The following is a 27,456-nucleotide window of genomic DNA, read 5'->3' as shown; positions in this document are numbered from 1 at the left end:
AGACTATATATTAATGACCTCTTCTTCTTTAAAACGGTGGTACTTCTCTGCAATTACCTCTGTGCTTAGGGAATTTTCAAAAGCAAATCTTTTTCATTTATTTGATTACCTAAATTATTAGATTATACTCTAATCCTCCGCCCAAGGATTTCATGGCTGCTGTCTGTCTCTGTCTCTTCCTTCTACTCCCTCTTAAATAGTTCTATACCAAATCTAATGAGAAAGTTAAAAACAAAATCTGTATAATGAAATACCCATATAAACAAATTGTACAAAAATGAAAGAAATTACTTAAAGCTTATAAAAGGTCTTATTCTACCAACCTTAAGAACACACTCACATAAGCAAAGTGACATTTATATCTATATATATATATATATATATATATATATATATATATATATATATAGATATAGATATATGCCAAGAACAACAACAACTAATTACAATGACTAGTCATTAATATTTGAAAACGTGCACACTGATTGGCCAGTCCAACCAGCGTGCCCATTGTAAATCCCACAATATACCAACGGAAAAAGGTCCGGTCACCCGGACTTCTTTCCGTTAGTATATTGTTTAAATTTTATTTTTATTTCTTGAAAAATAAAAATAAAATCTTTATCCCCAACTCCGGACATACCAGAGAGGTAGCTTGGACAAAATACTAGGGAAATCAGGTGCATTATTTAAAATTAAACAAACATACCTGATGTCCCTTGTATTTCTTCCATGCTGTGTCTCTCCTACCCCTAAACTGCCCTAAAGTTTTTTTTTTTTTAAAAAAAAAAAAAAGAAAAGAAAACTAAAATGGAGCAACAGAGACTTTCTTTTCTCCGTTGCTTCCGTTTCAAGCATTGATGTACTGGGTATGTGTGGGAATGCAAGTCCCATACGCATGTGCAGTACATGAACACAAGGAAGCAGTATACCACCAGCCACGGAAGAACAGTAATGCGCTGTTATACAAAGACATTATTTATATTTAAGAAAAGTAAGTATTTTTTTCCTTAAATAATGTCATTGTATAATATCAATAACCGACTCCGTGGTTGTGGTATAGTGAAATTTACCGATGGTTGGCTTTATTTAATCACTTGGGCTTCGCTCTTGTGATTAAACCACACCAACCGTGGATAAATCTTCAGTATACCATACCACGTCATTGGTTATTGCTTAAATAACTAACATCTACGACCTGGAAGAAGAGAACTAAGCCAAACAGGTGTTGAGCACTTTCGTACTTTAATAGATATAAGAACTTCATTAGAAAAAGCAAAGAATGAAGTAAAGCCTTATTGTGACTCTCTTGAAAAACAAAAACATCGACTAAGCATCATTTATAAGCAATGTAAAAAAATAAAACAACACAGTCACCAATGAAAAACAGATATGTTATGTAGAAGGTGGAGTTCACCTGTACCATCGCAAAGCACATTTAATATTCAAGTTTTCATTAATGCCTGGGGAAGCTTCAGCATTCAGAAGCAACTGACAATTCTATTCTTGCACTTCTAAAAGAGTTTTACTGTCACCTAAAAAGGAATCAAGTTGTTCCAATAAAACAAACTTAAAAGTTTGAAATCCATTACAAAGTGAACTGTGTTTACCTATTGCATTCCTTTGATCATTATGTCTGATTGCTGCTAAATGCTCTTTTATCTGGTCTGATAATTTCCTGTGCCTTTTACCAACATAAAAGAACTCACATGAGTCACAAATACCAACATAAACAACATTACTACTTTGGCAGTTATAGTATCTGAGAAAAAGCACTTTAACATTACAATGCCTGAAAAAATATTCTGTTCTTGTTCGAATGTGTTTACAAGTGACACACCCACCACAAGAAAACATACCTGGGGGCTTGTTTCTATTTTCAGAGTCTTTAATAAAAAATGGTTTATCATTCTTTTCAAAGACTTGCGAAGAGTTATGTTTTTTTAAAAGAAAAGTTTGGGCGAGCTGAAGCAAGTTCTTTGCAGCTCATAATAATGTCCCCGTTTTTGGAAATAACATTTCTAATAGAAAGCATGTCTACACTAATTGGTAGTGGAAAGCTAAGCATACAGTCAGTATTGGAGTCCCTTAATTGTTAAGGTTCCAATCCAAATTTAAGGATAGTTCTGAATCTGGTAGTACTTGTTAAACAAATATCAGCAGAAATGTTCTCCACAAGCTACCTTGGATCATTTTTGTGTTTAAATAACTCCTTAAGAAAATTACACTCTTGCAGGAAAACATTATCAATACTTGCTAAACGAGACAGCCTAATAAACTGCCCCCTTTACAATGTTCGGTTCATAAAATGTGGATTCTGACTAGTGAAATCTAAAAAAATGATTTCTGTAAGTTTTCTTGTGGAACACATTCAATTCCGATGAATCAGCAAACAAGAGTGATCTCCGTATCCAGGAAGTGCACAATAGAACCAAACCCTGAAATAACAAAACTAAGAAAACTCAATCTTATCATTCAGAGTCCAAATAAATGAACGTAGTTCACTTCTGGACCCCTGCTAAATAAAAAAGATATCATCAATATAACAATTATATATTTTGGTTTTGTCAAAAGCAGGCAAATGAACCAAAGAGTGCATTGCCCATGCACTCAAAACTAAGCATATGCAGGGGCCATTTTTGACCCCATGGCAACTCCTTTTATCTGCTGGAAGGCTTTCCCATTAAAGTGGAAAAAATTGTGACACAGGACTGTGGACGCAAGTTTACAAAAAGTATCTGTTTTAGCACTAGAGAATGTATGTTCTATCAAAAACAGTTGAATCCGTGCTAGACCTTTTTTGTGTGGTATGTTAGTATATAAAGATTCAGTCAAGAGTTACTAACATCCAGTTCGAGTCTATGCTATCCCGCAAGAATAGTTGATGGAGAAATGCCCAAGAATCATGCAAATAAAATTAAGTAACTTGCACAACAGGGTTCAGCACTGAGTCAATGTACTCAGCAATCTTTTCCATTTTAGTTTTTCTTTTAGACAAATGTGTCTAAAGGGAGGGTTAACAGCATCCTTGTGCATTTTAGGTATGCCAAATAACTTACCTAGATTGGGGTTAGGAACATGCATAAAATGATAATCTTCAAGATAAAGGCAGTTATTTTGTTCCAGATCTGATCTATATATATATATATATATATATATATATATATATATATATATATATAACTGGAGCGCTTCTCAAACAAACTGATAAGTATATTTTTGCCACTTTAACTTTTCAGAGTTCTGCAATGTCTTAATGTTTGCTTGACTGAATTACATGTATTTGCTGGCATTGTTTTCTGGTTTCTGATTTGTTCTGAAACTGGTTTTCTCCATCCCACACACCTTATTCCTGTGGTGTTGTTATAGTTGGTGGCTTTGCAGCTGTCCACCCCTACGGTAAATTTGATCTGGGACACTCCTCCCAGTCTACTGTTCATTCTACCTAATACAGAAAGAACATTTGAGAAAGCCAAGCCACTCAGGTTCTTAACCTTGCATTATCTTCTGCTCCTCATTTCTTCCTTTGTACTTTACTAAAAAAAAAAAAAAAAAAACTCCTTGTGTTCTGACTGAGTGTGCTTCTCAGCTGATAAGTATTTTTGGCACTTTTTAACTGTTCATAGTTGAATAAAACAACAACTGAATTCAGTTCAGAATATATTTTAAATAAATTGCATTTATTTAAACTGTATTTGTTTTAACACTGCTGGACACTCAAGTGTGCTAGCTTGCACTGCACTTTCAATTGTTTTAGTGCTGTTTTAGCTGCTTTCAGGAAAAAAAATCTAAGCTTGTTTCCTGCCTTTCCTGCAACTAGTCTAGTCCAGATATGGATTTGCTGTATCCAGGACTGTTGGTAAGCTTCTGAGCCCCCCCCCAGCCTTTCTGTGTTGAAGGGACGCCTTCTAGCTTATCAGTGGGAGTGGTAAGGACTAGGTAGCCTATCTCCCACAAGAGGAGTGATTTCTGGCCCAAAATTGTAGTTTAATGGCCGTTTGGGCAGTTTTTCCATCTCTTTCAACTTTCTGGTTTAAAAGCCCAAGTTTGCACTTGTTTCCCAGCTTTCCTTTAACTAGTCTAGTCCAGGTACAGATTTGCTGTATCCAGGACTGTTTGCAAGCTTCTGAGCCCTGCAAGCCATTCTGTGTTGGAGGGAAGTCTTCCAGCTTATCAGTGGGAATGGTAAGCACTAGGTAGCCAATCTACCACAAGAGGAGTGGTTTCTGGCCCAGAATTGTAGCTTATTGGCCATTTGGGCAGTTTTTCCATCTCTTTCAACTTTCTGGTTTAAAAGCCTGCATTTGCGCTTGTTTTCCACCATTCCTGTAACTAGTTTAGTCCAGATACAGATTTGCTGTATCCAGGACTGTTGTAAGCTTCTGAGTGGTGCCAAAGTCTGCTCTTCAATTTTTCCCTTAGATCTGCTAGTTCTCTCCTCTCCTACACTTTTACTAGCTTATTAGTTTAGCACTTTACCAGACTTCTTGTAGCAATTATTGTAGTACACAAAAGTGCTAGCAGCACTAAATGTTCTACAAGGAAACAGCTCCAGTACTTATTATTAATGCCCACCTCTCCAGGCATGTCTAAAGGTCAGTTCCCTGTGCTTTCTCCTATTATGAAAACCAGTAGAATGTAGTGGAACCAGACAAACCCAAAAAATGAAAATCCTTAGCAGTAAATAAGGTGTCAAAGGCTGAGAGTAAGAACACTTTAGTATACAAATGTATGAAAACAAAAGTAGGTTAGCGCTTTCACGGTCACCTGCTTCTTCAGACCTTAATGAAACTTGAACAAATGCTAAAAGTTTAAATACTATAAACATTCAATAAAAACAGATTGTGATTAATGAGGCAAACCTCTCTTTTTCAAAAGAGGTTTTAAAGAGAAACCTATTCCAACCCAGTGGAGCATACACTTTAAAATCAACAATCCACCTCAGCGCAATATATTATATCTCATTATATAGGTCACCTTCTCTTAAGCTGTCATTTACCTTTTGTAAAATCAAACATCTAAAACTATGATTCACCCCCAACTTCAGACACATGCTTGGCTAGTGCATTAGTCATTTTATTATTACATATATCATTCAGGTGCTCTAACACCCTCTCCTTAAGCATACGATTAGTCTTACCTATGTAAAAACAATCACATAGGTTACACTTGGGTCTACTTCATGATGTCGAAAGCCGACAATATCCAAGCTGATATTGTCGGCACCACAACATCGAAAGCGCAGAACATCGTGCAGGTAAACGGAAATCTCCATGGGGGAGATTTCCGTTTACCTCAATGTAGTGCAGTCTCGGAGTTGGAATATTTAAGTAGGGAGAGTGTGAGGGGTGCAGGGGGGCTTGCCCTCCTGCCTACACTAGTTAGTTTTTATTTTTGTTTGTTTTTTTTTTTAAATGTTATTCAATGTTTTACTACATCGATCACTAGAGGTCGACCTTTAGTGATTCGATGTAGTAAGATTTCGATAACATGATACAGATCCTTACACTTAGCCATGTATACTATATTTTTAGTGGAACAATCTGCATAGAAGGAGAACTCTATGGATTTCAAATTCACAGGGTGTATAACCATACAAGTTGACCAAATATTGCAGCAGGCTTTGTAATTCCTGCATGCATATGTACCCTTACATTCTGAGGAGAATTGCTCATATTGCCTTCTATGCTTATAACACAAGCGTTGTTTCAGATTTTATTCAAATATGCATTTTACATTTTTTGACCGGATTAGTCTGATTGAGCTAAGTAGCCCTTTTTCAGTGGAGGCCCAGAGAGAAAAGCTCCACAGTTTTACAATTTTAGTGTTAGCAGTGTCAGCGGGTTACAATACATACATACAATGGGATACATTTTATCAGGAAAATAATAGTGGAAAAAACATAATAAGCATACATAAGAGAAATTACTCAATGCAAGCATTTTCAATAAACAGTGAAAAAAGTTCATAGTGTATGTAGTTATTTCATGAGATCTGTGACATTAAAAATGGAGATAAGAAATGGAATAGAACAGTAATACTTTGAAGAGGTTTATGAGCTAAAAAGGTTTGAAGTTTTGGTGATTAAATATGAATTAATGGGCTAGATCAGGGAGGATGTGTGCAGAGGCAGGACCAGTGAGCATGGAGGTACTCTCTAGTGGCAGTTTTGAATTTATTTGGATGTTTGTGGGACCTTATTTCTAGTGGTAATTTGTTCTATGATATGCGAGGATTGTAGCTGTAGAGGTTGCAACCGATTTTAGTCTTAGGTTTGTATATTTGTAGTAGGTTAGGGTCAGAGCTGTGCAGGAACCTAGTGGGGGAATATTGAGAGATGAGGGTAGATAGCCTAGGGCAGAAGGATTTCAGGTATAGTATAGAGTGACTTATTTGTAGTTGAGAAAGTAGAAGCAGGTGAGGTAATTTCAGCTAGTTTAGGTATCTTAGTGAAAGAGAATGATGCAATTTATAAGTATGGTGGACAGCGAATCTGGCAACCTTGTTGTAGGTAGACTGTATTTGATATTGTTCAGGGGTTACTGTGTGTATTTTCTTTTAAAAAAAATTCATTTAAGGGATGATGTCAATTAATTATTAATTAAGGAGGGAGTATATAGAGATGAATAAGGCTTTTAAAAATTGATTCTGATGAAGTCCCTGTTAGAGGGAAGAAAGCACTCAATCTGTGTGTTTAAACTGTGAAGAAATAAAATTATATTTGTGGCAGTCCGTGGTGCAAGCAGTGTGTGACTTTTCTTACTTGTAGTTTAGTTAGTATTGTGGAGCTGAGATTGGTAAGAATTTGGCAGCTATACAGAAGGCTAGGTAGGAGGTATACATGAGAGAGGGTTATTTTTCTACTTTGTTAGTTAGAAACATTTTGTTTCGATAAAAAAGGGCAAGTTTTTTTGGTGTGTATTTTTGATGGAGTTGTTTATAGCACACTACTATTCCTGATGCCAAAATCATTCAATACACAGATGATTCAACCTTAGTCTGCTCTGCCTCTAACCTCTCTGAATTGTTCACTAAAATCCAAACTGCTTTTTCAACCACCGAAAAATGGATGTGCCAAAACCACCTCTCTCTCAATACTAATAAATCAAAAATTCTATTATTCCCCCCACTAAGACTTACTCCTACGACAAAAATGCCTTCAAAATCCTTAGTCAAACCAATTCACCTATTGAAGTGGTTCCCTCTGCTGAACTACTCGACATTACTATTGACGAATACCTCAAGTTTGACATCCATATTCAACAAAATATTAAGAAAACCCTCCAAAAACTAGGTATGCTATACGGAAATAATCGCGTTCTCTCAAACTCCACTAGGCATACTCTGGCCACTACTTATCTTCTTCCCTCCTTATTATATGGAGCCCCTCTCCTAACCAACCTGTCCCCCTCTATCTCCTCTAAACTAGAAAACTGCTATAATAAAAATCTCTAAATTTGCCACCAAATCCAGAAATTCCACCCCTCATTGCCTTACCCTACGATCTCTGAATTGGCTAGAACTCTCAAACTACCTCCAACTCACCACTGCACACAGACTAGTATTTCACCCTACAAAATGTCCAGCTCTAGCAAATATCCTTCCCTCTTACACCCCCCAACAGAACTCTCAGATCTGAACATCAAAACTTAATTGCTATCCATAAGCTTAAATGTCCTGCTGGCCAACTTCTCCTCTCTGTCTCAATAGTCATGAAATGGATTTCTCTCCCTTCCACTCTAACAACTATACCAAACTCAGAAAACTTTAAAACTCAGCTTTTCAAATGCCTGTCCACTAAATGTAAATGTACCTGCCTTCACCCTACCTAAATCTATCTAAGTACATTCCCCCAGGAGGTTTTGTCCCAGGTTGCTAAGCTCTAAATCTCCCACAGCTACTTTACTATGACACAACTGTGTAAATATTGTAAATAGCATCACACTTTAAATGAGTGCATGTAAAGTGTCTTCTACATTTATTTAAAGTTGTGTATGTGAAGTGTTTCCACACATACTATATAAGTGTTTGCATAAATGAATCTGTATAACCCTTAAGATCAACCATAATGAATTTTGTCTGACTATGTGTGACACTGAATGTACATATGTTGTAAACTGTTCTATATAATGTATTTTTTATACTTCTGTATCTCTTGTATCTGTGCTGTATTATGTATCTTGGAATCTTTTCTCCCAAGGCCTCCACTGAAAATGGGTCCCTTGGGCCCAGTGGACTTCCCCAGTAATCAAACTGGAAATAAATAAATAAAATGTAGATCAAATTTGAGTTGGTCATCTGTCGTTACTCCTAGTACTTTTGTATTGGGTTCAACATTAATGGGGGTGTTATTGAGGGACAGTAGAGAAAATGTAGATTTAAGGTGAGTGAAGTTCTTTGGGTGAAATAGTAAGTTTTGTCATTTTAGGGTTAAGAATTAGCTGTTTTTTACACAGCCAGGATTCGCCTGAGTTAAAAGATGCTTGAGTTGCAGAGATAAGGTCAGAGGGAGTATCTGTGATGGTGATGACGGTGGAGTCATCTGTGTATTGTACAAGTGATGACTGTGGACAGGAGGTGTAGAGTAGATTAGTGAATATATTGAATAGTAATGGGCCAAGGGTAGATCCTTGGGGGACTCCCATTTTGACAGGAAGAGGAGGGGAGAGAGCTGAGAGCCAACTCACTGATTGTAGATGGTCAGTGAGATAGCTGGAAAACCAGGTAGTAGTAGAGGCAGAGAAGTTTAGGTTAGCCAATTTGTTCATCAGAAGACTATATTAAGGGCTTTTGAATGGTCAAGGAATAGGCAGGAGACCAACTTATTATTGTGTGTGTGTGTGTGTGTGTGTGTGTGTGTGTGTGTGTGTGTGTGTGTGTGTGTGTGTGTGTGTGTATATATATATCTATCTATCTATATATATATATATATATATATATACATATATAGATATATATATATATGTGTGTGTGTGTGTGTGTGTGTGTCAGGGGGGTGGCATATAGTGGCACAGGAGAGGGCATTGTCACCTCTGAGTAAGAGGTTCCCTGGTTCGATTCTTGGGTGGAGTGCCTTTTGTGCAGAGTCTGCATGTCCTCCATGTGCTTGTGTGGGTTTCTTGGGGTGCTCCAGTTTCCTCCCACCAACTGAACCTCCATGCTATACCCCATATTCCTGAGTTAATAGGAGCCATAGACTGCGCACACATTAAAATAAAGGCCCCACCTTGTGAACTGGGAGGGAGGCATGTAAACACAAAAGTTATCAAGCTATCAACTGTCAGGTGGTATATAATGGACATGATATCCTCTACAATGTTTGTGTAAGCCATGCATGCAATTTCCATGACTACCACATGTGGCACACCAGTGACTTCTATCTATGGTTTGAGAGGGGGCAGCTCCCACAGGGACATGTAGTGGGGGATGCTGGATATCCCCTAGAACTGTGTTTTATGACCCAAATGAGAAATCCTCACAACCTCATTGACCAAGGTTACAACCACGCCCATGCACAAACTAGAAAAATCATAGAATGCATGTTTGGTCTGTTCAAATCACATTTCCACTGTCTGGATATATCTAGAGGTGCCCAACAATATGACCATGGAACCTGTGCAAAAATACTGACTGTGTGCTGCCATGATACATAATTTTATACTTAGAAAACAGTTGAACAGAGTGGCCCTTTGAAGGGACCAGAGTTTCCGGCACCACAGACCATGGCAACTGACAGAGATTAGTAATCAGAGTAGGAGGAGCCAGCAGCATGAAATGACTATGCTACATGGAGGCCGGCACAATATGCTATGGCACTTGTTAAGAGGCAGTGAATTGCACATACTCTCAGCACAGAAATAGAGTAAGAGCTCAGCAGATATGGAGTGTAACATTGATGCATACAAACAAAGGTACATGATCTAGTTTTCTTGAACAAATACTACAACATCTATACAGAGTAAGGAGATAGTAAAATTATGATGTCTATGCAGGAATATCATACCAACTAAACTGATATACCCAGCAAATACAGATACTAATAATGATGCAATCAAACAGAGCAGACAGTGCTTTATTTATGCACTGCCTGGCTACTCTGAACATCAGATATAAGCAGCCCAGAAGGCAGAGCACTGCCATCATCCTATGCACAGGAAGGACAGTAAGTTATTCTACACAAGTATGACTACGCAGGTTAAAGACACACTGAAAATGATTAGGAAAATACAAGACAAACAGATTTTGCCTACCCATGCATTACCTGGCCACTCTGTGCACCAGACATAAGCAGTACAAGTCAGATATCAGTGAGGAAGGCACTTTCAGCATCATGTGCACAGGCGGGTGTGCAAGCTATCTTACCCAATTACCACTACTACTACTACTAGAGAATGTAAGCAGACTGAACACACACATCAAAATGATTAGGTATACACAAGAAAACAGATCTTACCTAGCAACCCTAAGTCACAGACTGAGCAAAGGGCAGAGCACACTCATCAACTGCAGAAGTTTCAGAGGTGGTTACAAAGGAGCACTTCTTTCACAGGGGAAGTCTGTGAGTGTGACAGCTGAGATAAGAGCAAGTATGCACACTTAAGGCCAGTGTGTCCAGATATGGAGTGTATGTCTAATCTGAGGACGTCCATGGTGAACAGTGTGTGTGTGTCTGTGTGTGTGTGTGTGTGTGTGTGTGTGTGTGTGTGTGTGTGTGTGTGTATGTGTGTTGATAATCCTTTTTACTTCTAATATTCTATACTATAATAGCAAAAGGTGAGGTATCTACTCGTGATTGTATATTCTTGGATGATTTGACCTAAACAAAAAAAATATATAAAGTAAACATTTCTATTCTTACATAACTAAAAATAAAACACTATGTATAAGTGATGTCACCTTGGTTCATGGTTTATTCCCTTCTTTCTTAGTTTTTGTGGTTTACATGATCTGAGAGGTGATTGTGGATGGCTCACAATAAATAATTTCAAAGGCCTTGCTTATCAGCTCATTTTTTAAGTCATCAAACTGACATGTTTTGGCTTTGTTTCTCAGGTCAGTTATATAAGCTGCAAATGTTTTCCCTGGCTTCTGATCTCTCATGTAAAACAAATGCCTCTCTAATGTAACATTTGTCTGGGGGGGTTAAACATTCTTCTGAACTTGTGCTTCAAACACTCGGGGTCTTCCCTTGATTCAGCCTGTACAACAATATGATGGTTTTCAACTTCTCCTTCATATACTGCTGGTACATACACAAATGAATGCTCTCTTTCTATGACCGCTGATCCAGATAGGTTTAGCAAAATGAATGCCCTGGTGCATGCATCTCTATCTGTATATGCTGCTTGTATAAAAATATCATACTCTTGCTGAAATAGTCAACAATTCTCTGCAATATTCTCATCAAATACAAGTGGTAGGGGCTTTTGAAATCTGTCAGCCATATTAACACATATAGGGTTGCCACCTTTTAAGTGGGCTAAAGTGGGGCATGGGGTGTGGCCAATATAACACTGGCCACACCCTCTATCATGACATTACCACAGGAGCAGTGAAGGAGATACTGTTATGGGTACAACGGATGGCTGCTGGAGTGGCTAGCTAGCTGGCTAGCTGGCTGCTGGAGTGGCTGGTTGGCTGGCTGCTGGAGTGGCTAGCTGACTGGCTGCTAGAGTGGCTAGCTGGTTGGTGGGAGCAGCAGCTGAATGGATGAATGACTGGGTGGATGGCTTGATGAGTGGATGGCTGAATGAATGGATGCCTGGCTGGATGGATGGCTGGCTGCATGAATGGATGGATGGCTCACTGGCTGCATGAACGGATGGATGGCTGAATGAATGGATATATGGCTGGCTGCATGAATGGATGGCTGGCTGCATGAATGGATGGATGGCTGGTTGACTGGCTGGCTGGATGAATTAATAGATGGCTGGCTGGCTGGATGAATGCATGGATGGCTGGCTGGATGGTTGGATGAATGGATGGCTGGCTAGTTGGATGAATGGGTGGCTGACTGGGTGGCTGAATGGATGGCTGGCTGGCTGGCTGGATGGATGGTTGGCTGGCTGGATGAATGGATGGATGAATGGCTTGTTAGAAAAAAAAACAAACCAAAAAATCTCAGTCATTTTTTTAGCGACTGTAGAAGCGCTTAAAACAAAGTGCTCCTACGGCCGCGATCTTTGCTGGGCTCTTCCTGCCCCAATCCCCAACCCTTTCATGAATTGCAGCCAACTGCTGCACAAATTAAAGCACCCGGACCTAACAGGCAGCAGCTTTGCCTGCAGGTCCGGGTTGGTGATGTAACTGAATTGCCGTGGAAAAGCCGGAAGTAATTGCGGCTTTTCCACAGCAATTCAGTGCAATTGAAAAGCGGGACTTTTCAAGTCCCACTCCTTTGCACAATTGGCAATGGGATGAGGCAGCTCAACCCATGAGTGCCCCACTGACAACGGGATGGGTGGCAACCTTAAACACATACCAGTGAAGGATTTTGCAAATAAGCAGAAACATACACACATGCACATAGGCCATAAACTTATGTCAGTATTTGTAACTTTGTCCAGTGCCTTTGTACTTCTGTATTTATACCTTTTTGAGCTTTTCAATTATGCTAATGGACAAACTCATAGTACCTTTGAATAATTGGACTTTGCAAAATAAACTTCTTGGGCACTTTAACATGCTTGTAATATCATTTTGCAATGCTAAAGTCATTTACCATCATTTTAAGAAACATCTCAAACAACTTTACGATGCAAATGAAATAAAAATCTCAGGTACTGTAATACTCCTGTAACACCATTTTGCAAGAAATCACCTTTTATCAGTGTGAAAAACATATCAAATAACTGCACGGTATAAATAAACTGGACATCTCTTGCCCAAAACTCAATAACATTTTGAAGTAATTGCACTTTGCGAATAGCTGTACACAGCACAGTGAAATGTCCCCAAAATGGTGGTACCTTGCTAGTCAACTCTTTACAGTGCAAGAATCATTCTGTAATGGTGGCACTTTGCAAAAAGACTCACCCAGCAGAAGCAACTTTTTAGGAATGGCTATACTTTGACTGTATTTCCTGAAATAGTTGCACTTTGCACACAATAAACTCTTCAAAATACATGCACAGTAATAAGCACAATCTGTAAGCACTTTTGCACACTTTGAGATACTTCGAATAACTTTAGTTATGCCCTTGATACAGTACAAAGTTGTAGTTATGCCCAAACACAGCACGTTGACAAAACACATGCAGTCGCTTTGCTTTATTGTTTTACTTATTGTGCCCTTTTTGCACTTATTATATTTGTTTTGCTCGTTTAAGCCCTTTTCATGCCCAGTGTACTTTTCTTGTGCTTGTTTTGCTCTAAGCATGCCCAGTTTTGCTTTAAACACACTAATTTTTCTTCAAACTTGCTTGTTTGACTTTAAACATGTTCATTTTACTTTAAACATGCTCATTTTGCTTTACTGTTAATTGTTTCATTAAATACCTTTATTTTAAACATTTCCTTTAGCTAACAAACTTTTTGTGTCTTCTGCTTGCTCAGTAATGCAGTTTGTGCTCTTGTAATGCTCCTGTTTTGTTTTTCTATCAAATTTTTTATTTTATTTTTATTTATTTTACATTTGTTGACTGGGCTAGTCTAGCTGGATACATGTCCATTTTCAGTAGAGGCCCAGGGAGATAAGCTCCAAACATAATAAAATTACAAAATAGAAATTAGAAAATAAAAATTACAAAAATAGAAATTGCAAAATAAAAATTCACTACTTACACTAATAGCTTTCATGTGGAGATAAGCTCCAAATATAGCAAAATTACTATATGTAATACTTAAAAGTTACTAAAGTTCTACTATATAAGAGAATTTAATAGTGTATGGGTTATAATTACATAAAAAGTTTGTCTAACAAGAGGAAAAGTAGTTTAGAGTCTTTGCATGGGTTTTAGATATAAGGAGGTACAGGTACACTTGAGGTTCTAATGTTGCCATTTGTAAGTCAAAGTAGGGGAATGAGTTGAGGGTAGAGAACAAATGTTACACATGAGGGCTGGAATAAAGTTAGCTTCTAGGATTAAAGTTAGAGAGGGGACAACACCCATAAGTAGGGCATATAGCAAGAAGAGTTAGTAATAGGAAAAGTGAGATTCAGTCACGTTTAGCGCAGGGACAGAGCCAATGATTTTTCATAAGTTCTTTGAGGTGTTTTTGTAGTGAGATGTAGATGAGAGAGATGTGAGTGACATAGGAAGCTTGTTCCATATTTTTCCCACAATGTTGGTAAAAAGGGAGTCTCCAGCTTTATTATTAGATTTGATATTGGCGATTAGTAACTTATTAGCTGAACGAAGTGTCACAAGATTTTTATATGGGGTGATTAGGTTAGAGAGGATTGGAGTATTATTTGGGTGATGAAAGATTTTTTGTGTGATCACTAGTTGATTATACACCAGCTGGTTTTGTAGTTGAGACCACCCGAGTTGTTTAAGGTTGTGACAGTGGTGGGTTCTAAAAGGGGTGCCAGTGGCAAATAAACAATTTGTGCTACTTCTCATTACCTTTGATTCTTTTCTGGCTCTTTTTGTGCTTGTTTCATTTAGTTTTACATTCACTGTCATCTCGGTACCTCATGGCTCTGAATATAACTCTCTGCTATCCCGGTTCTGACACCATGTCGCTCTCCTACTTTGGACACAATAGAAGAGTCTTCATGGGTTCTGTTCAAGCAGCTTTATTTTATACAAACACATCACTTTAGAAGTTTACTGACTTTATCTTAAGTAACTTATATACAAACTAACAACTGTGATCATGCATGCTAACACTGTGGCTGCTCTTACAAAATGGCACTAGGGATTGTACATGTCAGGAATTTATACATGCACATACAACCTTGACTTGCTTCTTAAAGATACAGCACACATCACTTGCAATCTGATGTATGCCTTCCTTCAGCACATGCCCAGAAATGGGAAATGTCACTTGAAATGTACCCGAGATATCACTAGTATCCAGCATAAGCTACAGTCAATGTGGAGCATAAATATACTGACAAGCACACATTGCTAACTGTTGCTGCCATGTTTCTCACCTAAAATGAACAGAGTAGAAATAATTAATAATTCTAAGACATTTTTCTGTCATCTCTTGCACAAATGCAGTTCTCGATAGTGACTGTCATTGTGCACAGGCTGGCGCAAGCAAGATCTGATTTGGGTAGCAATTCCTTGACATTTTTCTGAGATCTTTGAAGGGGAAAAATGGCTAGTGATGGTGAGGATAGTGGTTCATTTACAGTACAGATGTGTTGTGAGTAGGAGTCATGAATATTTGTAAACCTCTTCACAAACAATTACAGCTGGAGGCTACTGCAGGGCCTGTACCATGTCAAAGTACAAGTACAGGAATGTGAATGCTTTGGTCAGCACTGTTACCCATGTCACTGGCATCCCACGCATGGGTAGGCAATACCATCACCATTATATCGACATGAAATGCTGAAAAAATGACCTCCTTTGCCAGTGAGGGGAATATTATAGGACCCACTCACCTCCTTGATACAGTAAGTATATCCCCCATTCCTATGAAATACACTACTGACATGCCTACGTGCACATATTTCTTCATTACTGTTTTTTCTTATGTAAAGGTTATATGCAGTCCCTGCAGAAATTGAAGGGAATGGGGGGGTACATCAGGAGTGACTGCAATACCTCACAGAGGCATGAGATAAGTAAGAATTCAGGTATTGATGATTGCCAAGTCAGATTAGCACTGATTTCATCAATAAGTTGTCATGTATGTGGACATTAGGCCACAAGTGGTTTGTTGACAGATAACTACATGAGTATGCATATTCTACATTTGCAAACTCTACCTACCTGTACAATTAGCTCATGTAGCTATGAAGTAGTCAGCTGTTAGCTAAAGTCTGATGGATGTGGGTTCGATAGACTACCTGTAATCACAACATAGAATAATACGTAATCAGGCTAAATACATGGATTATCAGTTTCTTATCTGTAAACCACGGGTGACTTTACAGTTTCCATAGAATGTTTGTAAAATATGAGAGCCAGAGATATCATATCATTACTGTAACAGTAATTATAGCCTCAGACATCTATACCTGGATGTAAATAATCTTAATAATATATGTGGAATTTGTAATGACAGTGACATTAACATTAAATAAATATATTTTTTATATATCTCTTCCTCACCCCCTTTCTACTAATTTGTTATTTTTATCACTCATTGCATTGCAACATTCATTACTGCTTCATCACAACCAACAGCAGTGACAGCAATTAAGGCCACAGTGACTCAGACCTCCATCCCTCCAAAGGTGGCTGCAGTTGTGCCATCAATGGTAAAAGAGGCACCCAGCACTTCTGGCCACAACCTGCCAGCATTGCCTCCACAGCTCCTGCACCACCTGAGTCAGGTAGCTCTGCCCAGGGGGCAGGTACAGTGGTACCCACTGGGAGTAGTGCCAGTGGAGGTGAAGATTATGTCATCTGACATGAGCTGGTAGGGCATTGCAACATTCATTACTGCTTCATCACAACCAACAGCAGTGACAGCACGAAAGGCCACAGTGACTCAGACCTCCATCCCTCCAAAGGTGGCTGCAGTTGTGCCATCAATGGTAAAAGAGGCACCCAGCACTTCTGGCCACAACCTGCCAGCATTGCCTCCACAGCTCCTGCACCACCTGAGTCAGGTAGCTCTGCCCAGGGGGCAGGTACAGTGGTACCCACTGGGAGTAGTGCCAGTGGAGGTGAAGATTATGTCATCTGACAGGAGCTGGTAGGGCTGGTGGAGGGGATTATGGAAAGGGTGACTCTGTGCCTGCAATGGCCACATGGAGTGAACCCAGCAGTGGATTGCAAAATCACTGCCCCAACTAACAATGCCCCAGGTGTCTGCAACAGGAGACAGTGGTGACAGTTCTGCAGGTAAGGACCAAATTCCCACTATGTTCATGCTGGATGGGATGCGCCTCCTAAAGCCCATATTTCACTGTCCTCATTGTGTTCCCATACCTCATATTTTTCCACCCTCAATGTTCCCATACCTCTTGTGTTCTCTATCTGTCACATATGTCCTGTATGCCTGCCCTGATACCTAACCTACTCTACATAACCTGTTATGTTATTCTTATACACCTTCCCTAATGCTTCTCTCTCTCTAAAAAAAAAAGACCCATGATCTAATTGGCTGTACAACATTACTAAGTTGTTTTCAGACATTATTCATGATATGAGCATCCACATTTCCCACATTTTTTGAACATATACATTCTTACTTTTTGAAGAAGTGCATCGATATGGTCCTATCCCATCACTGTCCTTCTCATTACTGAATGACTCACCTGGTGTCCTACCCTTTGCTTGCTCCCCATTTTCATATCTGTCCTATTATCTCCATTTCTTACTTGTAATCTAGAAAAAGCATAGATGTACATACCACACATATACAGCATACATATGGCCAGAAATGGCTTATAAACAGAAATTCCTATTTCTATGCCTAACATTTGTGACTCACTTGTCACCAAGCAGCAAAGCCTACTGCTAGTTGTTGTCCTATGGCAGAAACTCAAAAAAGAATCATGCATGCCCTAAGACTTTATCAGTTGTGCAACCAAGCTTGCTAGCACTGCACTTTGGTAAGTGTTTCTGACAGGATGAAAGTGAAGTCCTTGGTCTCGTACTTGTAAATGTGTTATTGGCTTATTATATCCTCAGTATGCCACTGAGTGTGTACGCTTACAAGCCTATTTTTCAGTCTGATAACAGTGACTGCATTACTGACGTGGGTTGCACGTTATGCCTTGCTATTATCCTGCATACTGTATACATGTAACACCACACAGGTGCTGATGCACATGTAAACACAAGACTAGATATCAACAATGCATTATGCAGTGATCTGGAGAATAACACTCAGGAGTGCATGGAATGCACTCCATTGTGCAACAGCTGTCACTATTGCCCAATTCTCTCCTGTTAATTCCCCATTTGTCAACTTTGAAAATTCCATTTTGCACATCTCATTCACCTGTGACTTGGCAGACACATGACAGTCCAAGTCCCTTTGTGACTTCCCCTGTTAGGGCATGACAGTGAAACACATCAAGTCAGTTAATCATGACTTCCATTCCAGTAATGTGTAGTTAGCATCGCTCTTAACCACAGATGTAGCATTCTCTACCATGGCAATTCATGTGAAGTAACATATGTATCATTTCACAGACATAGATATAAGATTTTAGAATACTACAACAATTTATTCTTCTGTCACTGCTGAGTGATATTTGGCATCAAGCAGCAACTCTAACCACGCATAAGTAATGGTGGCTGATACTTCATGTCCTATAGCAAGAATTGATCACAATTCACCTTCGGGAGATTCATATGCTGATCCTCATACTAATGTGCTTAGCCCTGCTGTGCTACAGAAAGCAATACTGACAGCAGTATGAAAAGACAGTTATTATTATAATAGGCTCAATGGTTTAAGGTACTCCTAATGTTTAGTTGGAATTACCAACTCATTATGTTGTGGAATCTGATCCACATATTGCCATGTCTGTTTCTCAAAGCACGTTGCTCATTCTTCCATACATGTGTCATTTTCCATACATGTGTCATGCTCACTTCAGCTATGTGCTTTCTGACAATTATATGACTTCTTTTGTGGTGTTAATAGTTAGTGCACAGGTCTAGAGAATGCTGAGTTAGATATGTTTGAGTTAATACCAATGCAACCAGTAACAGGTAGGGTTAGCTAACTCTACAGATGCAATGTGAAAAAGTCTACTTAATGGTAACATCTGCACAGGATGAGGGTTTTGATCCACTAGGTGCTGAACTCCATTTTAAGTGAGGCCATATGCATTTCAAACACACTGCCCATATTATCCCTTCAGCTGTGTTCTTTCTGACAACTGTTTTATGCCTTCTTTGGTGGCATTGGCAGATAGTGAATAAGTCTAGAGAATGTTGAGTTGGACAGTTAAGTGTTTGAATCCTACAGTGTATAACTTGCATGAGTGTGTACAAAAGCAACTGTAATAGGCATGGCTGGTGTACTCGACAGATGTTACTGTTTTTTTATGGGTGGGTGATTTTGACCCCTTAAGTGCTGTATTTCCTTGTAAGTGTGCTCAGTTAAACAAGATATGTTTTGTAACTTCTGTTGCATGACTCTTAGCACAAAGCAGCATGACTGTGCAGACATGGGAAATAGTAATTCACATTTTTCATCCTTTGGCAAAAACTGCTGAGAATTTGCCTTCAGCCGCATGACTATGTTGAGTGTTATGCTATAGAGCTTAGACTTGATGTGCGGAGGAAAAAAAACAGTAATATGGGAATGTGTACACATTTATTATGCCACCAATGACAACTTCCACACTGTACCCATGATACGATGATCAGATTATCTGTAAGATATGTTGAGGCTGGGAATTTTCCAATTACTCTTGTCTGTTCCACAACACTCATTTCATTTGTCAGTCTTCTGTACTGTTATCATGTTCCCATCAAATGTGCACATTGTCACAACTGTTGTAAAAATAGTTCTGTGGTGTCATTGACTAGTGCACAGCTCAAGGGAACATGATTTAGGCAGGCAGGGTACAAATATATGCTGATCCCATCCGAAGAATACTGACAACTGTCATTAACACATGGCAATAATGCCAAGTAAGCATAAAACTGAGTTAATGTGAAATGTCCGTCTGACAGATTCCATGCCTCACTGACACTCAGCATTGATTCATACATCAGATGGTGGCTTTCACTCCCCACTGGGGTTATACACATTTTCCCATTGCATTCTACATTCCACAAACTTATTTCTAAAAGATGTGTCTTTCCAGTATATTCACACCTCTTCTGAACATCTTCGGTTGTGGCATATTTTAGTTGTATTCATGAAATTCCAAAAGGTGATGACATTGAAACCAGGTATGTGCATTTCGTTTGCCTGATCTCATCTAGACTATTCCTATGAAAGGTATTTAGCAGCCAACACTTTCCTGATTGCTTTGTTGTCATGCCTTGCTAATAAAGACTCCTCACTGTGCTTTGTGCCTTGGCTGTGGATACATTTGATTACCAATGCTCCTCATCACACAGACACTGTCAATTGTGCTAGCTTAGGTGCGACATAGGTGCAGTGTTAATGAATCATTGGATGAATGCACAAAACACTTAAATACCACTAATATCGAATAACAAAACATTGAATAATTCTATCAAACTAATGCTATATATCAAAACTCACAGCTACAAAACCAAGCCCAAGTCTTGACTTGGTAGTGATACTGTTAAAGGGTTTTTATGAATGTAATGCTTAGGGTTGGGGTTAATGGTGAGGAGGGGTTAGGCAGGTAGTGGGGTTTCTAGTCTAATATTAACATGCAGCTAGACACTGGCAGCATATAAATCTAAAGATGAACAAATTCTAAAATTCTAATATTCTTCAGAAATGCTGAGTTAGATATTAATGGTGCCTATTGTGTTGTTAAATAGTTTTACTGCTCAGTGTCTATAGCTCAGTTCCATGTTGGTCCCTCAGATCCACAATCAGAATAAATGAATGCAATCATACTTTGAAATGTTACCTTTTTTTTTTACTTTGCACCATATATTTGTAATATTCTTGATATTTTATTATATTTCCCTAAAACTGCAAAGGAAGCAATTAAGTTCAGTCAGTGATCATGCTTTGTGCAGATTTTGGAAACAATATAATTCATTAGATAAAAATACAGGGGGTGAAACTGATGCAAAAATGCATAATGAGCTACAGGGTTATGAAAGTATTTTTGGAGAAGGGAATTTCACTTTTAACTTGATACAAATCAAAAAAATAAACACAATTCCATAAATACTGCTGTGGTAATGATAATTTTTGTTCAAAATGCACATTTACTGACAATGCATGGGAATTAATATTCAGTTAAATAATTGATAAGATATGGATTAGAAAAGGTTGCAGACGATTACATAAAAGCAAGGTCTAAAACATCAGGAAAATGTTTTAACTAAAATCAATATATGTGGTTATGAGATATGCAGGCACTGTTTAACTGTATTGAAAGTTAGGTCACTATTTCAGCAACTGTGCTGTCCTTAAACAAATAGTACTTTTGATCCTTGGACAGGTGACTGTCAGGGAACTTTGTTAGTAACACATTTGAATATTATGAAAAAAAAAAAAAAAACATGGCAGCTCTGACACATGGTAAAATATATTTACAGAACAGTAACGAAAAAAAAAAAAACAGAAAAATGTTCACCTCATATAGACTCCCTGCATGTAATATATCAGTGAATGAGGTAGCCCTGGCCCAGAAACAGAAAACTTGTATGTTAAGGTAATACAGATTGCTGTGCCCTGTTTACCAATATGTTGGGTCATTACATACACCTATACTCTGAACATCACGAGTTCTACATTTAAATTTAATTAATATTTTATATTTATTTAAACGTTTTACCTTTAGAAAGATTTATATAAAACTGATTATTTACCCTATCTTATAAGCAAAAGTCCAAAGAAAAACACTGCTCTAGGGCTTTAACTTGAATCATATTATTCCCATTACACCCCATCCAAAAACAGATATGCAAACACACACACACACTTGCAATAGCCATTCACTCACAGATATTCAAGAACCCACTCACATAGTGTTCTGGAACTCATAAACACACAGTGGGCAGACAGATATATACTTACACACACAGAAGGACACATACATAAAATCCCAATAATCCAAAAAAAAAAAAAAAATCTCACATCATCTACATTTTAGTAAGAGTTTTTCATACTAAACTTCAGTTTTTCTGCCAAAATGGGGCTCTTGCTTCATATATACAGCATATATATATATATATATATATATATATATATATATATGTGTGTGTGTGTGTGTGTGTGTGTGTGTGTGCACGCCATATATATGTATATGTATATATATAAATATATATATATATATATATATATATATATATATATATATATATATATATATGTGTGTGTGTGTGGGTTTGTGTCATACATATATATATATATATATATATATATATATATATATGTATAGATACTACACAAATACATGCGTACACCCCAAACTTCAAATTAAAAGAGTATTTGCTCTTGAAAAACTGTTTTATACAACATTTTACAAAAAAACAAAAAGGAAGTTAAGTGACTTGCTTAAAGTCAAATACAGGTAGGAGAGAATCAAACCAGATGGCATACCTCTCTACTGTACAGGATTTCACAGAATGTCCAGATTTTTGTCTCATATTGTCCTTATAAAAATGTGTTTTTGACAAATCACTGGGATGATCCAAGGATCAAAATCATTAAATAATGACATGCATTTGAGTTTCAGACTTCATATCCTTCAGAAAATGCAAGCTAACACAAATTCCTTTATTCTAACAACCTTCTAAGTTTATAAGAGCTAAGTCTTTCGGCTTTTCCCAGTTAGGGGTCGGCACAGAGGAACTCCCGTCCGCTAATGATTGGTAGTGGATTTTTACAGTGTCCAGTTGCCAGCCCAACCTTCAAAGAAGGCATGCCCATTCACACACACACCTACATGCATGTATTTAACATCACTCAACCGCGGGGAGGACATACAGACTCCACACAGAAGGTGCTTCAGCTGAGAATTGAACGGGAGGACCTCTTGCTGTGAGGCGACAATGCTAACCACTGCATCATCGCGGCCTTTCTAAGTTTATCAGAGCAATATTTAAAATGTGTCCCTATTTTGGGCCTTTGTGTCCCCATTATGTCAGGCTTTGTCCAGATTTCATGCACTAAGAGGTTGAGATGAATGGTCTGCAAAAGCTTTCAGCCTCTAAGTGGCAGAAAGAACCAAGGGCAAAGCCAGAAATAGTAAGGCATGATTTTTAAATACTAGAGTCATTGACTTGATGAAATAAGAGTACATGAATTAACATAACTTATTTTCTCAAAGAAGGACTGCTTCTAGAAGGACAGAGCAAGATTATGAGTCAGAATTAAGGACATGATGAAAATTAATGTCATTTTAGAGGTATGCTGCTGAATGTCATTAATATGTTATTCAATTTATCTTTACTTTCTATTTAGGGGATCACACTGCCACCAACTAAATTATTTGTGTTTAAAGGTATTAGAAGACAAAGGAAAATGTCATTTAAATGTTTACCAAGCCTTCTATAAGTAAAATTCCATAATGTGCTTCATAAAATGGTCTCCAACTATTGCTTGCAGATTGATTTTCAGCTGCAGGGTAATAAACTGGATGAAAATAAACCAACTGTCCATTTGTAAGCTAGTAGTGACAGTGCAAGAACTAGGACGGTGGCAATTGGAAGGAATGATTTGGCTAGTTATGCTGTAGTTCTAAACCCCTTATCATCAGGTACAGTGAAGCCAATGCAAGAACAGGTAGCACGTCTTTTAGATTGTTTGCTTTTATGCGTTTTATATCAAACCATAAACTTTTCCATCAGCTGTCACTGCAGTTAATTCTGTCATTTGCAAAACAGTGACAGCCTCAGCATATTTTAATGTAGTTGTTATAGTTCTTCTGCGATTTACATAAGGGTCTTCAAACACTATAACAAAACGTCGAAGTTACTCATAAGCACACAGCATTATCCATTTCAAGACACACAAGCCCTGTACCCCCTAACAGAAAAAGAAGCTTCACTTGGTACATGCAATAAACTAATTATTCTGACGTCTGCTAACAAACTTGTGCTAATATGTTGCAAAACAAATATTTGCAAAATTTAATAATAGTAACAATACTATTACCAATAATAACAATAATAAAAATACGATGAACGAAACAGCACACATTTGGAATTATGTTTATTGTAAACTCATACTGTTGTAAATTAGGCGAAATGGCACGTAATTTGTTAAATAAAACACATCGCTTACGCAATAAAAGCACTATTGCAATTGGATTATCACCAACCTGAGTGTGGGATCCATTCACCCCATTCATTTTTGCAATACCCGCATCCATTTTGCACGCTGTTTTCAGACAGGTAACCTGGATTCACTCCTTCAGAAGTTTTGACTGTTCACTTTGTGTTCAGTCACGGACCCCTTTCTGATATTTCAAGAGCACATTTACGCAATCTTCGTCAGTATACAGCACCGCCCCTCCCTCCACGAGCTGTACTTATGTGGGGGTGTGCAGAGGGGGCGCGTCTGTCACGTGATATTGGCTAGCCTTTGCTTGATGTTTTTTGGGACACAGCAGGGAATCCTACCATTTGGCACCCACATGTATTTCTTAGCATTCTTATATCGTGTTATATTTTGTTTTTAACTAGCCTTGTATAAATGAATGCCTAAACATTTTATTAAAGACAACCCTATGTAAAGTGCACACAACACAGTTTAAAACACAAATAAAGTGAGATGTTTATGATCGTGCCATGAAACGGTCGATAGTTGTTCAACCATTAATCATTACATCAACACTCGGGTAAGTCCTAAAACAGCAGGCTAAAACTCCCAGGGGGAAAGCAACTGAGGAGAAAGACATCAAATAGTATTTCACTTAATACAGCGAGTAGTACCCAAAGCTAAAGCAAAGAAGGAAATAACAGTTCGTCAAAACAATTTGGAATTTGATTTACCCGTGTTAATTTCAGTTCGGCCATTTACTTCACAAAAATAAAAGATATCTAGCTAATATGCACTTAAATATTTAAATATGACAGAATAACAACAACAGAAAAAGTAGTGAAGGAACTGTAGCGGGTAGTGACAGTGCACGAACTTGGATGACGTCTTTGGATTTTCTGTCTTTATTTGAATGCTATAAATGTTCGCTAAAAACTTTCTCGTTGGTCAGCAGGGTGACCGCAGGTTAGTATTAGGCTGCTAGCCAGCCGTTTTAACCACTCACCGTCTTCGGGTAAAGAGACCATTCAAAATATGTTTGTAATCTTTGCTATTAACGCGATAGCAAAAAGAAGGATGTGTGCTCAAGAGACTGGATTTATAAAGAATTAATTAGTAGAGCATATAAATTATAAGAATAAATCAGAGGTGGTTAGGAATGAAATAGGAAGAGAGAGACTGGATAAGCAATTTACAAAGAAACAATTGGGGGATATATGTATATCTCCCAAATATGCAACAAAATCTAGAAGATTTAGGATCTTTGCCTGGAGGTGTTTATATAGGTATTTATACCACAAGCAGGCTCCAAATAATTTTCCTCAGGTAGACAGCAAATGTTGAAGGTGTGATGTGGAAGAAAGGGGTAACTGTGAACATAATTTCTCAGAGTGTAATATTCCCTGCAGACTGTATTGTCAGAGATGGTGGTTGAGCAAATTGGAGTAACTAGGGAAATTATATTTTTGAGCAATGATACAAAATTGGAATTGCCTAGACATATTATGGCCTTGCTGAGTCTAATTATGATGGTTGCTGAAAAAGCAGTTACTAGAAATTGGAAATCAGTCTAAACCAACTTTACTAGAAGTAGTGAATATAGTAACAGAGATAAAACAACTGGAACTGGGATCTTTGGAAAAGGCCAGGTGCAAATTACAAAGGAAAAGTGTGAAGTGTGGTATCAATACATGCAAAGGAGGCATGAGGTTTAAAAGAAGGCAGGATTTGAGTGAACTTTGTAATGGTTGACTGACAAGTGATGCATAATGTTTGCAGCTACATTTGTGTTGGCACAGTTTGTAAGGTATAATGTTTGGTATAATGTTTGCAACTGAAATTGTGTTTCTATAGTTTATTTTCATTTATATAAATTTAAGATTGCCTATGTCAAACATGAACATTTAATAAAAATGTTTTTTTGCTTAAAAGAAAGTTGGGGTTTATAGGGACAATAATACTATGTCTAGCAAGGGTTTATAATTTAGTGGTTTGCATCATCTTATTACCAGTAAACCGTGGTAGTGCAGCGATTAGCATTGTTGCCTCACAGCAAGAGGCTCTCCGGTTCGAATCTTGGCAGGAGCGCCTTCTGTGTGGAGTCTGCACATCCTCCCCATGGTCGAGTGACGTTTAAAGACATGCAGGTAGGTGTGTGCGTGAATGGGTGTGCCTTCTTTGAAGGTTGGTTGTCGGGCTGGCACCTCATCACTGTAAAAATCCACTGCCAATCATTAGCAGACCAGAGTTCCGCTGTGGTGACCCCTAACTGGGAAAAGCCAAAAGACATTAATTAGCCATCATCTTACTACCAAATTATTTAAAGTGTAATTCAGGGCACTGCACAATATCTGTGTGTGTGTGTGTGTGTGTGTGTGTGTGTGTGTGTGTGTGTGTGTGTGTGTGTGTGTGTATCTATATCTATCTCTCTATGTGAATTTGTGTGTTTCATATGACCTGGTTTGGTAATATGTCAAAATCACTAAAAAGTCTTAAGATGAGGTGATTTACACAAGATGTTATTAGGAATCAAACAGTGTGGTTCTTATCTGAAACATATTACAGCATGTTTGAGGGATACATATATAGATAGATTCATAGGTGCTAAGCTATCGAGCCATGAGGATCTTAAGAAGCCTAGCCATCCATTCCCATTAAGTTTTTATGTCTTATATTTAAATATGAATTACCCAGAGATGAGCAGAGCATTTACATGTTGCCTCTTTCCAAGAGGAACAAGGGAGGTAGACCAGGGATGAATTTGTGATTACCTGTCATTCATACAGATTACATCTGAATAGTGTAAGAGACACATAACACACTCAGGGGACTAGAACCCTGTGTCCCACAAACCCATGCACCCAGTATACTGACAATGTTCAGTACATATTACTTCATGACTAAAGTGAGTTGTATAATCCATTATAAAGTACTTGAAATAAGTGTGATTTGAACCTATGCCTCCATCTGGAGACTAGTATACCAATTAACAATATAAGGAGTTTAAGCTTTAACTCCGCCACCTTAGACAATCCATCCATCCTAATACACACACACACACACACACACACACACACACAGAAACACAGAAATATATATATATATATATATATATATATATATATATATATATATATATATATATGTGTGTGTGTGTGTGTGTGTATATATATATATATATATATATATATATATATATATATATATATATATATATATATATATATATATATATATATATATATATATATATATATATGTATATGTGTACACACACACACACACACACACACACACACACACACACACACACATATCAGTGAATCAGTACTGCAAAACTAAACAAGGCTATACCTTTTGAGCCTGAAGAACAGCGTCAGTCCACCCAGGCATTCTACATGTATGTGTTATGATAGGGAAGCTTTAACATTAGCTGTGTTACTTAGTAGTTCTCAGCGTGCTAATAACAATGACTGTTTGAGCCTTGTGTCCTCCTCCCAG

General features: G+C 37.9%; 1 protein-coding gene across 1 annotated transcript in view; it reads right to left on the bottom strand.

Moving 5' to 3' along the window:
* The window catches only part of PAH (phenylalanine hydroxylase), a 733,016-nt gene extending 708,851 nt beyond the window's left edge, over positions 1-24,165 (bottom strand). Inside the window, exon 1 of the mRNA XM_044087738.1 lies at positions 24,017-24,165. Coding sequence (XP_043943673.1) covers positions 24,017-24,067 — 51 coding nt within the window. The 5' untranslated portion in view covers positions 24,068-24,165. The remainder of the gene's footprint in view (positions 1-24,016) is intronic.
* Between the last annotated feature and the right edge of the window lie 3,291 nt (positions 24,166-27,456).

The sequence above is a fragment of the Protopterus annectens genome, chromosome 11.part0 (genome assembly GCF_019279795.1).
Source record: "Protopterus annectens isolate FY-2018-M chromosome 11.part0, PAN1.0, whole genome shotgun sequence".
Taxonomy (NCBI): Eukaryota; Metazoa; Chordata; order Ceratodontiformes; family Protopteridae; genus Protopterus; species Protopterus annectens.
Note: the sequence above shows the minus strand (reverse complement) of the source record. Positions and strands in the feature narration are given on the sequence as shown.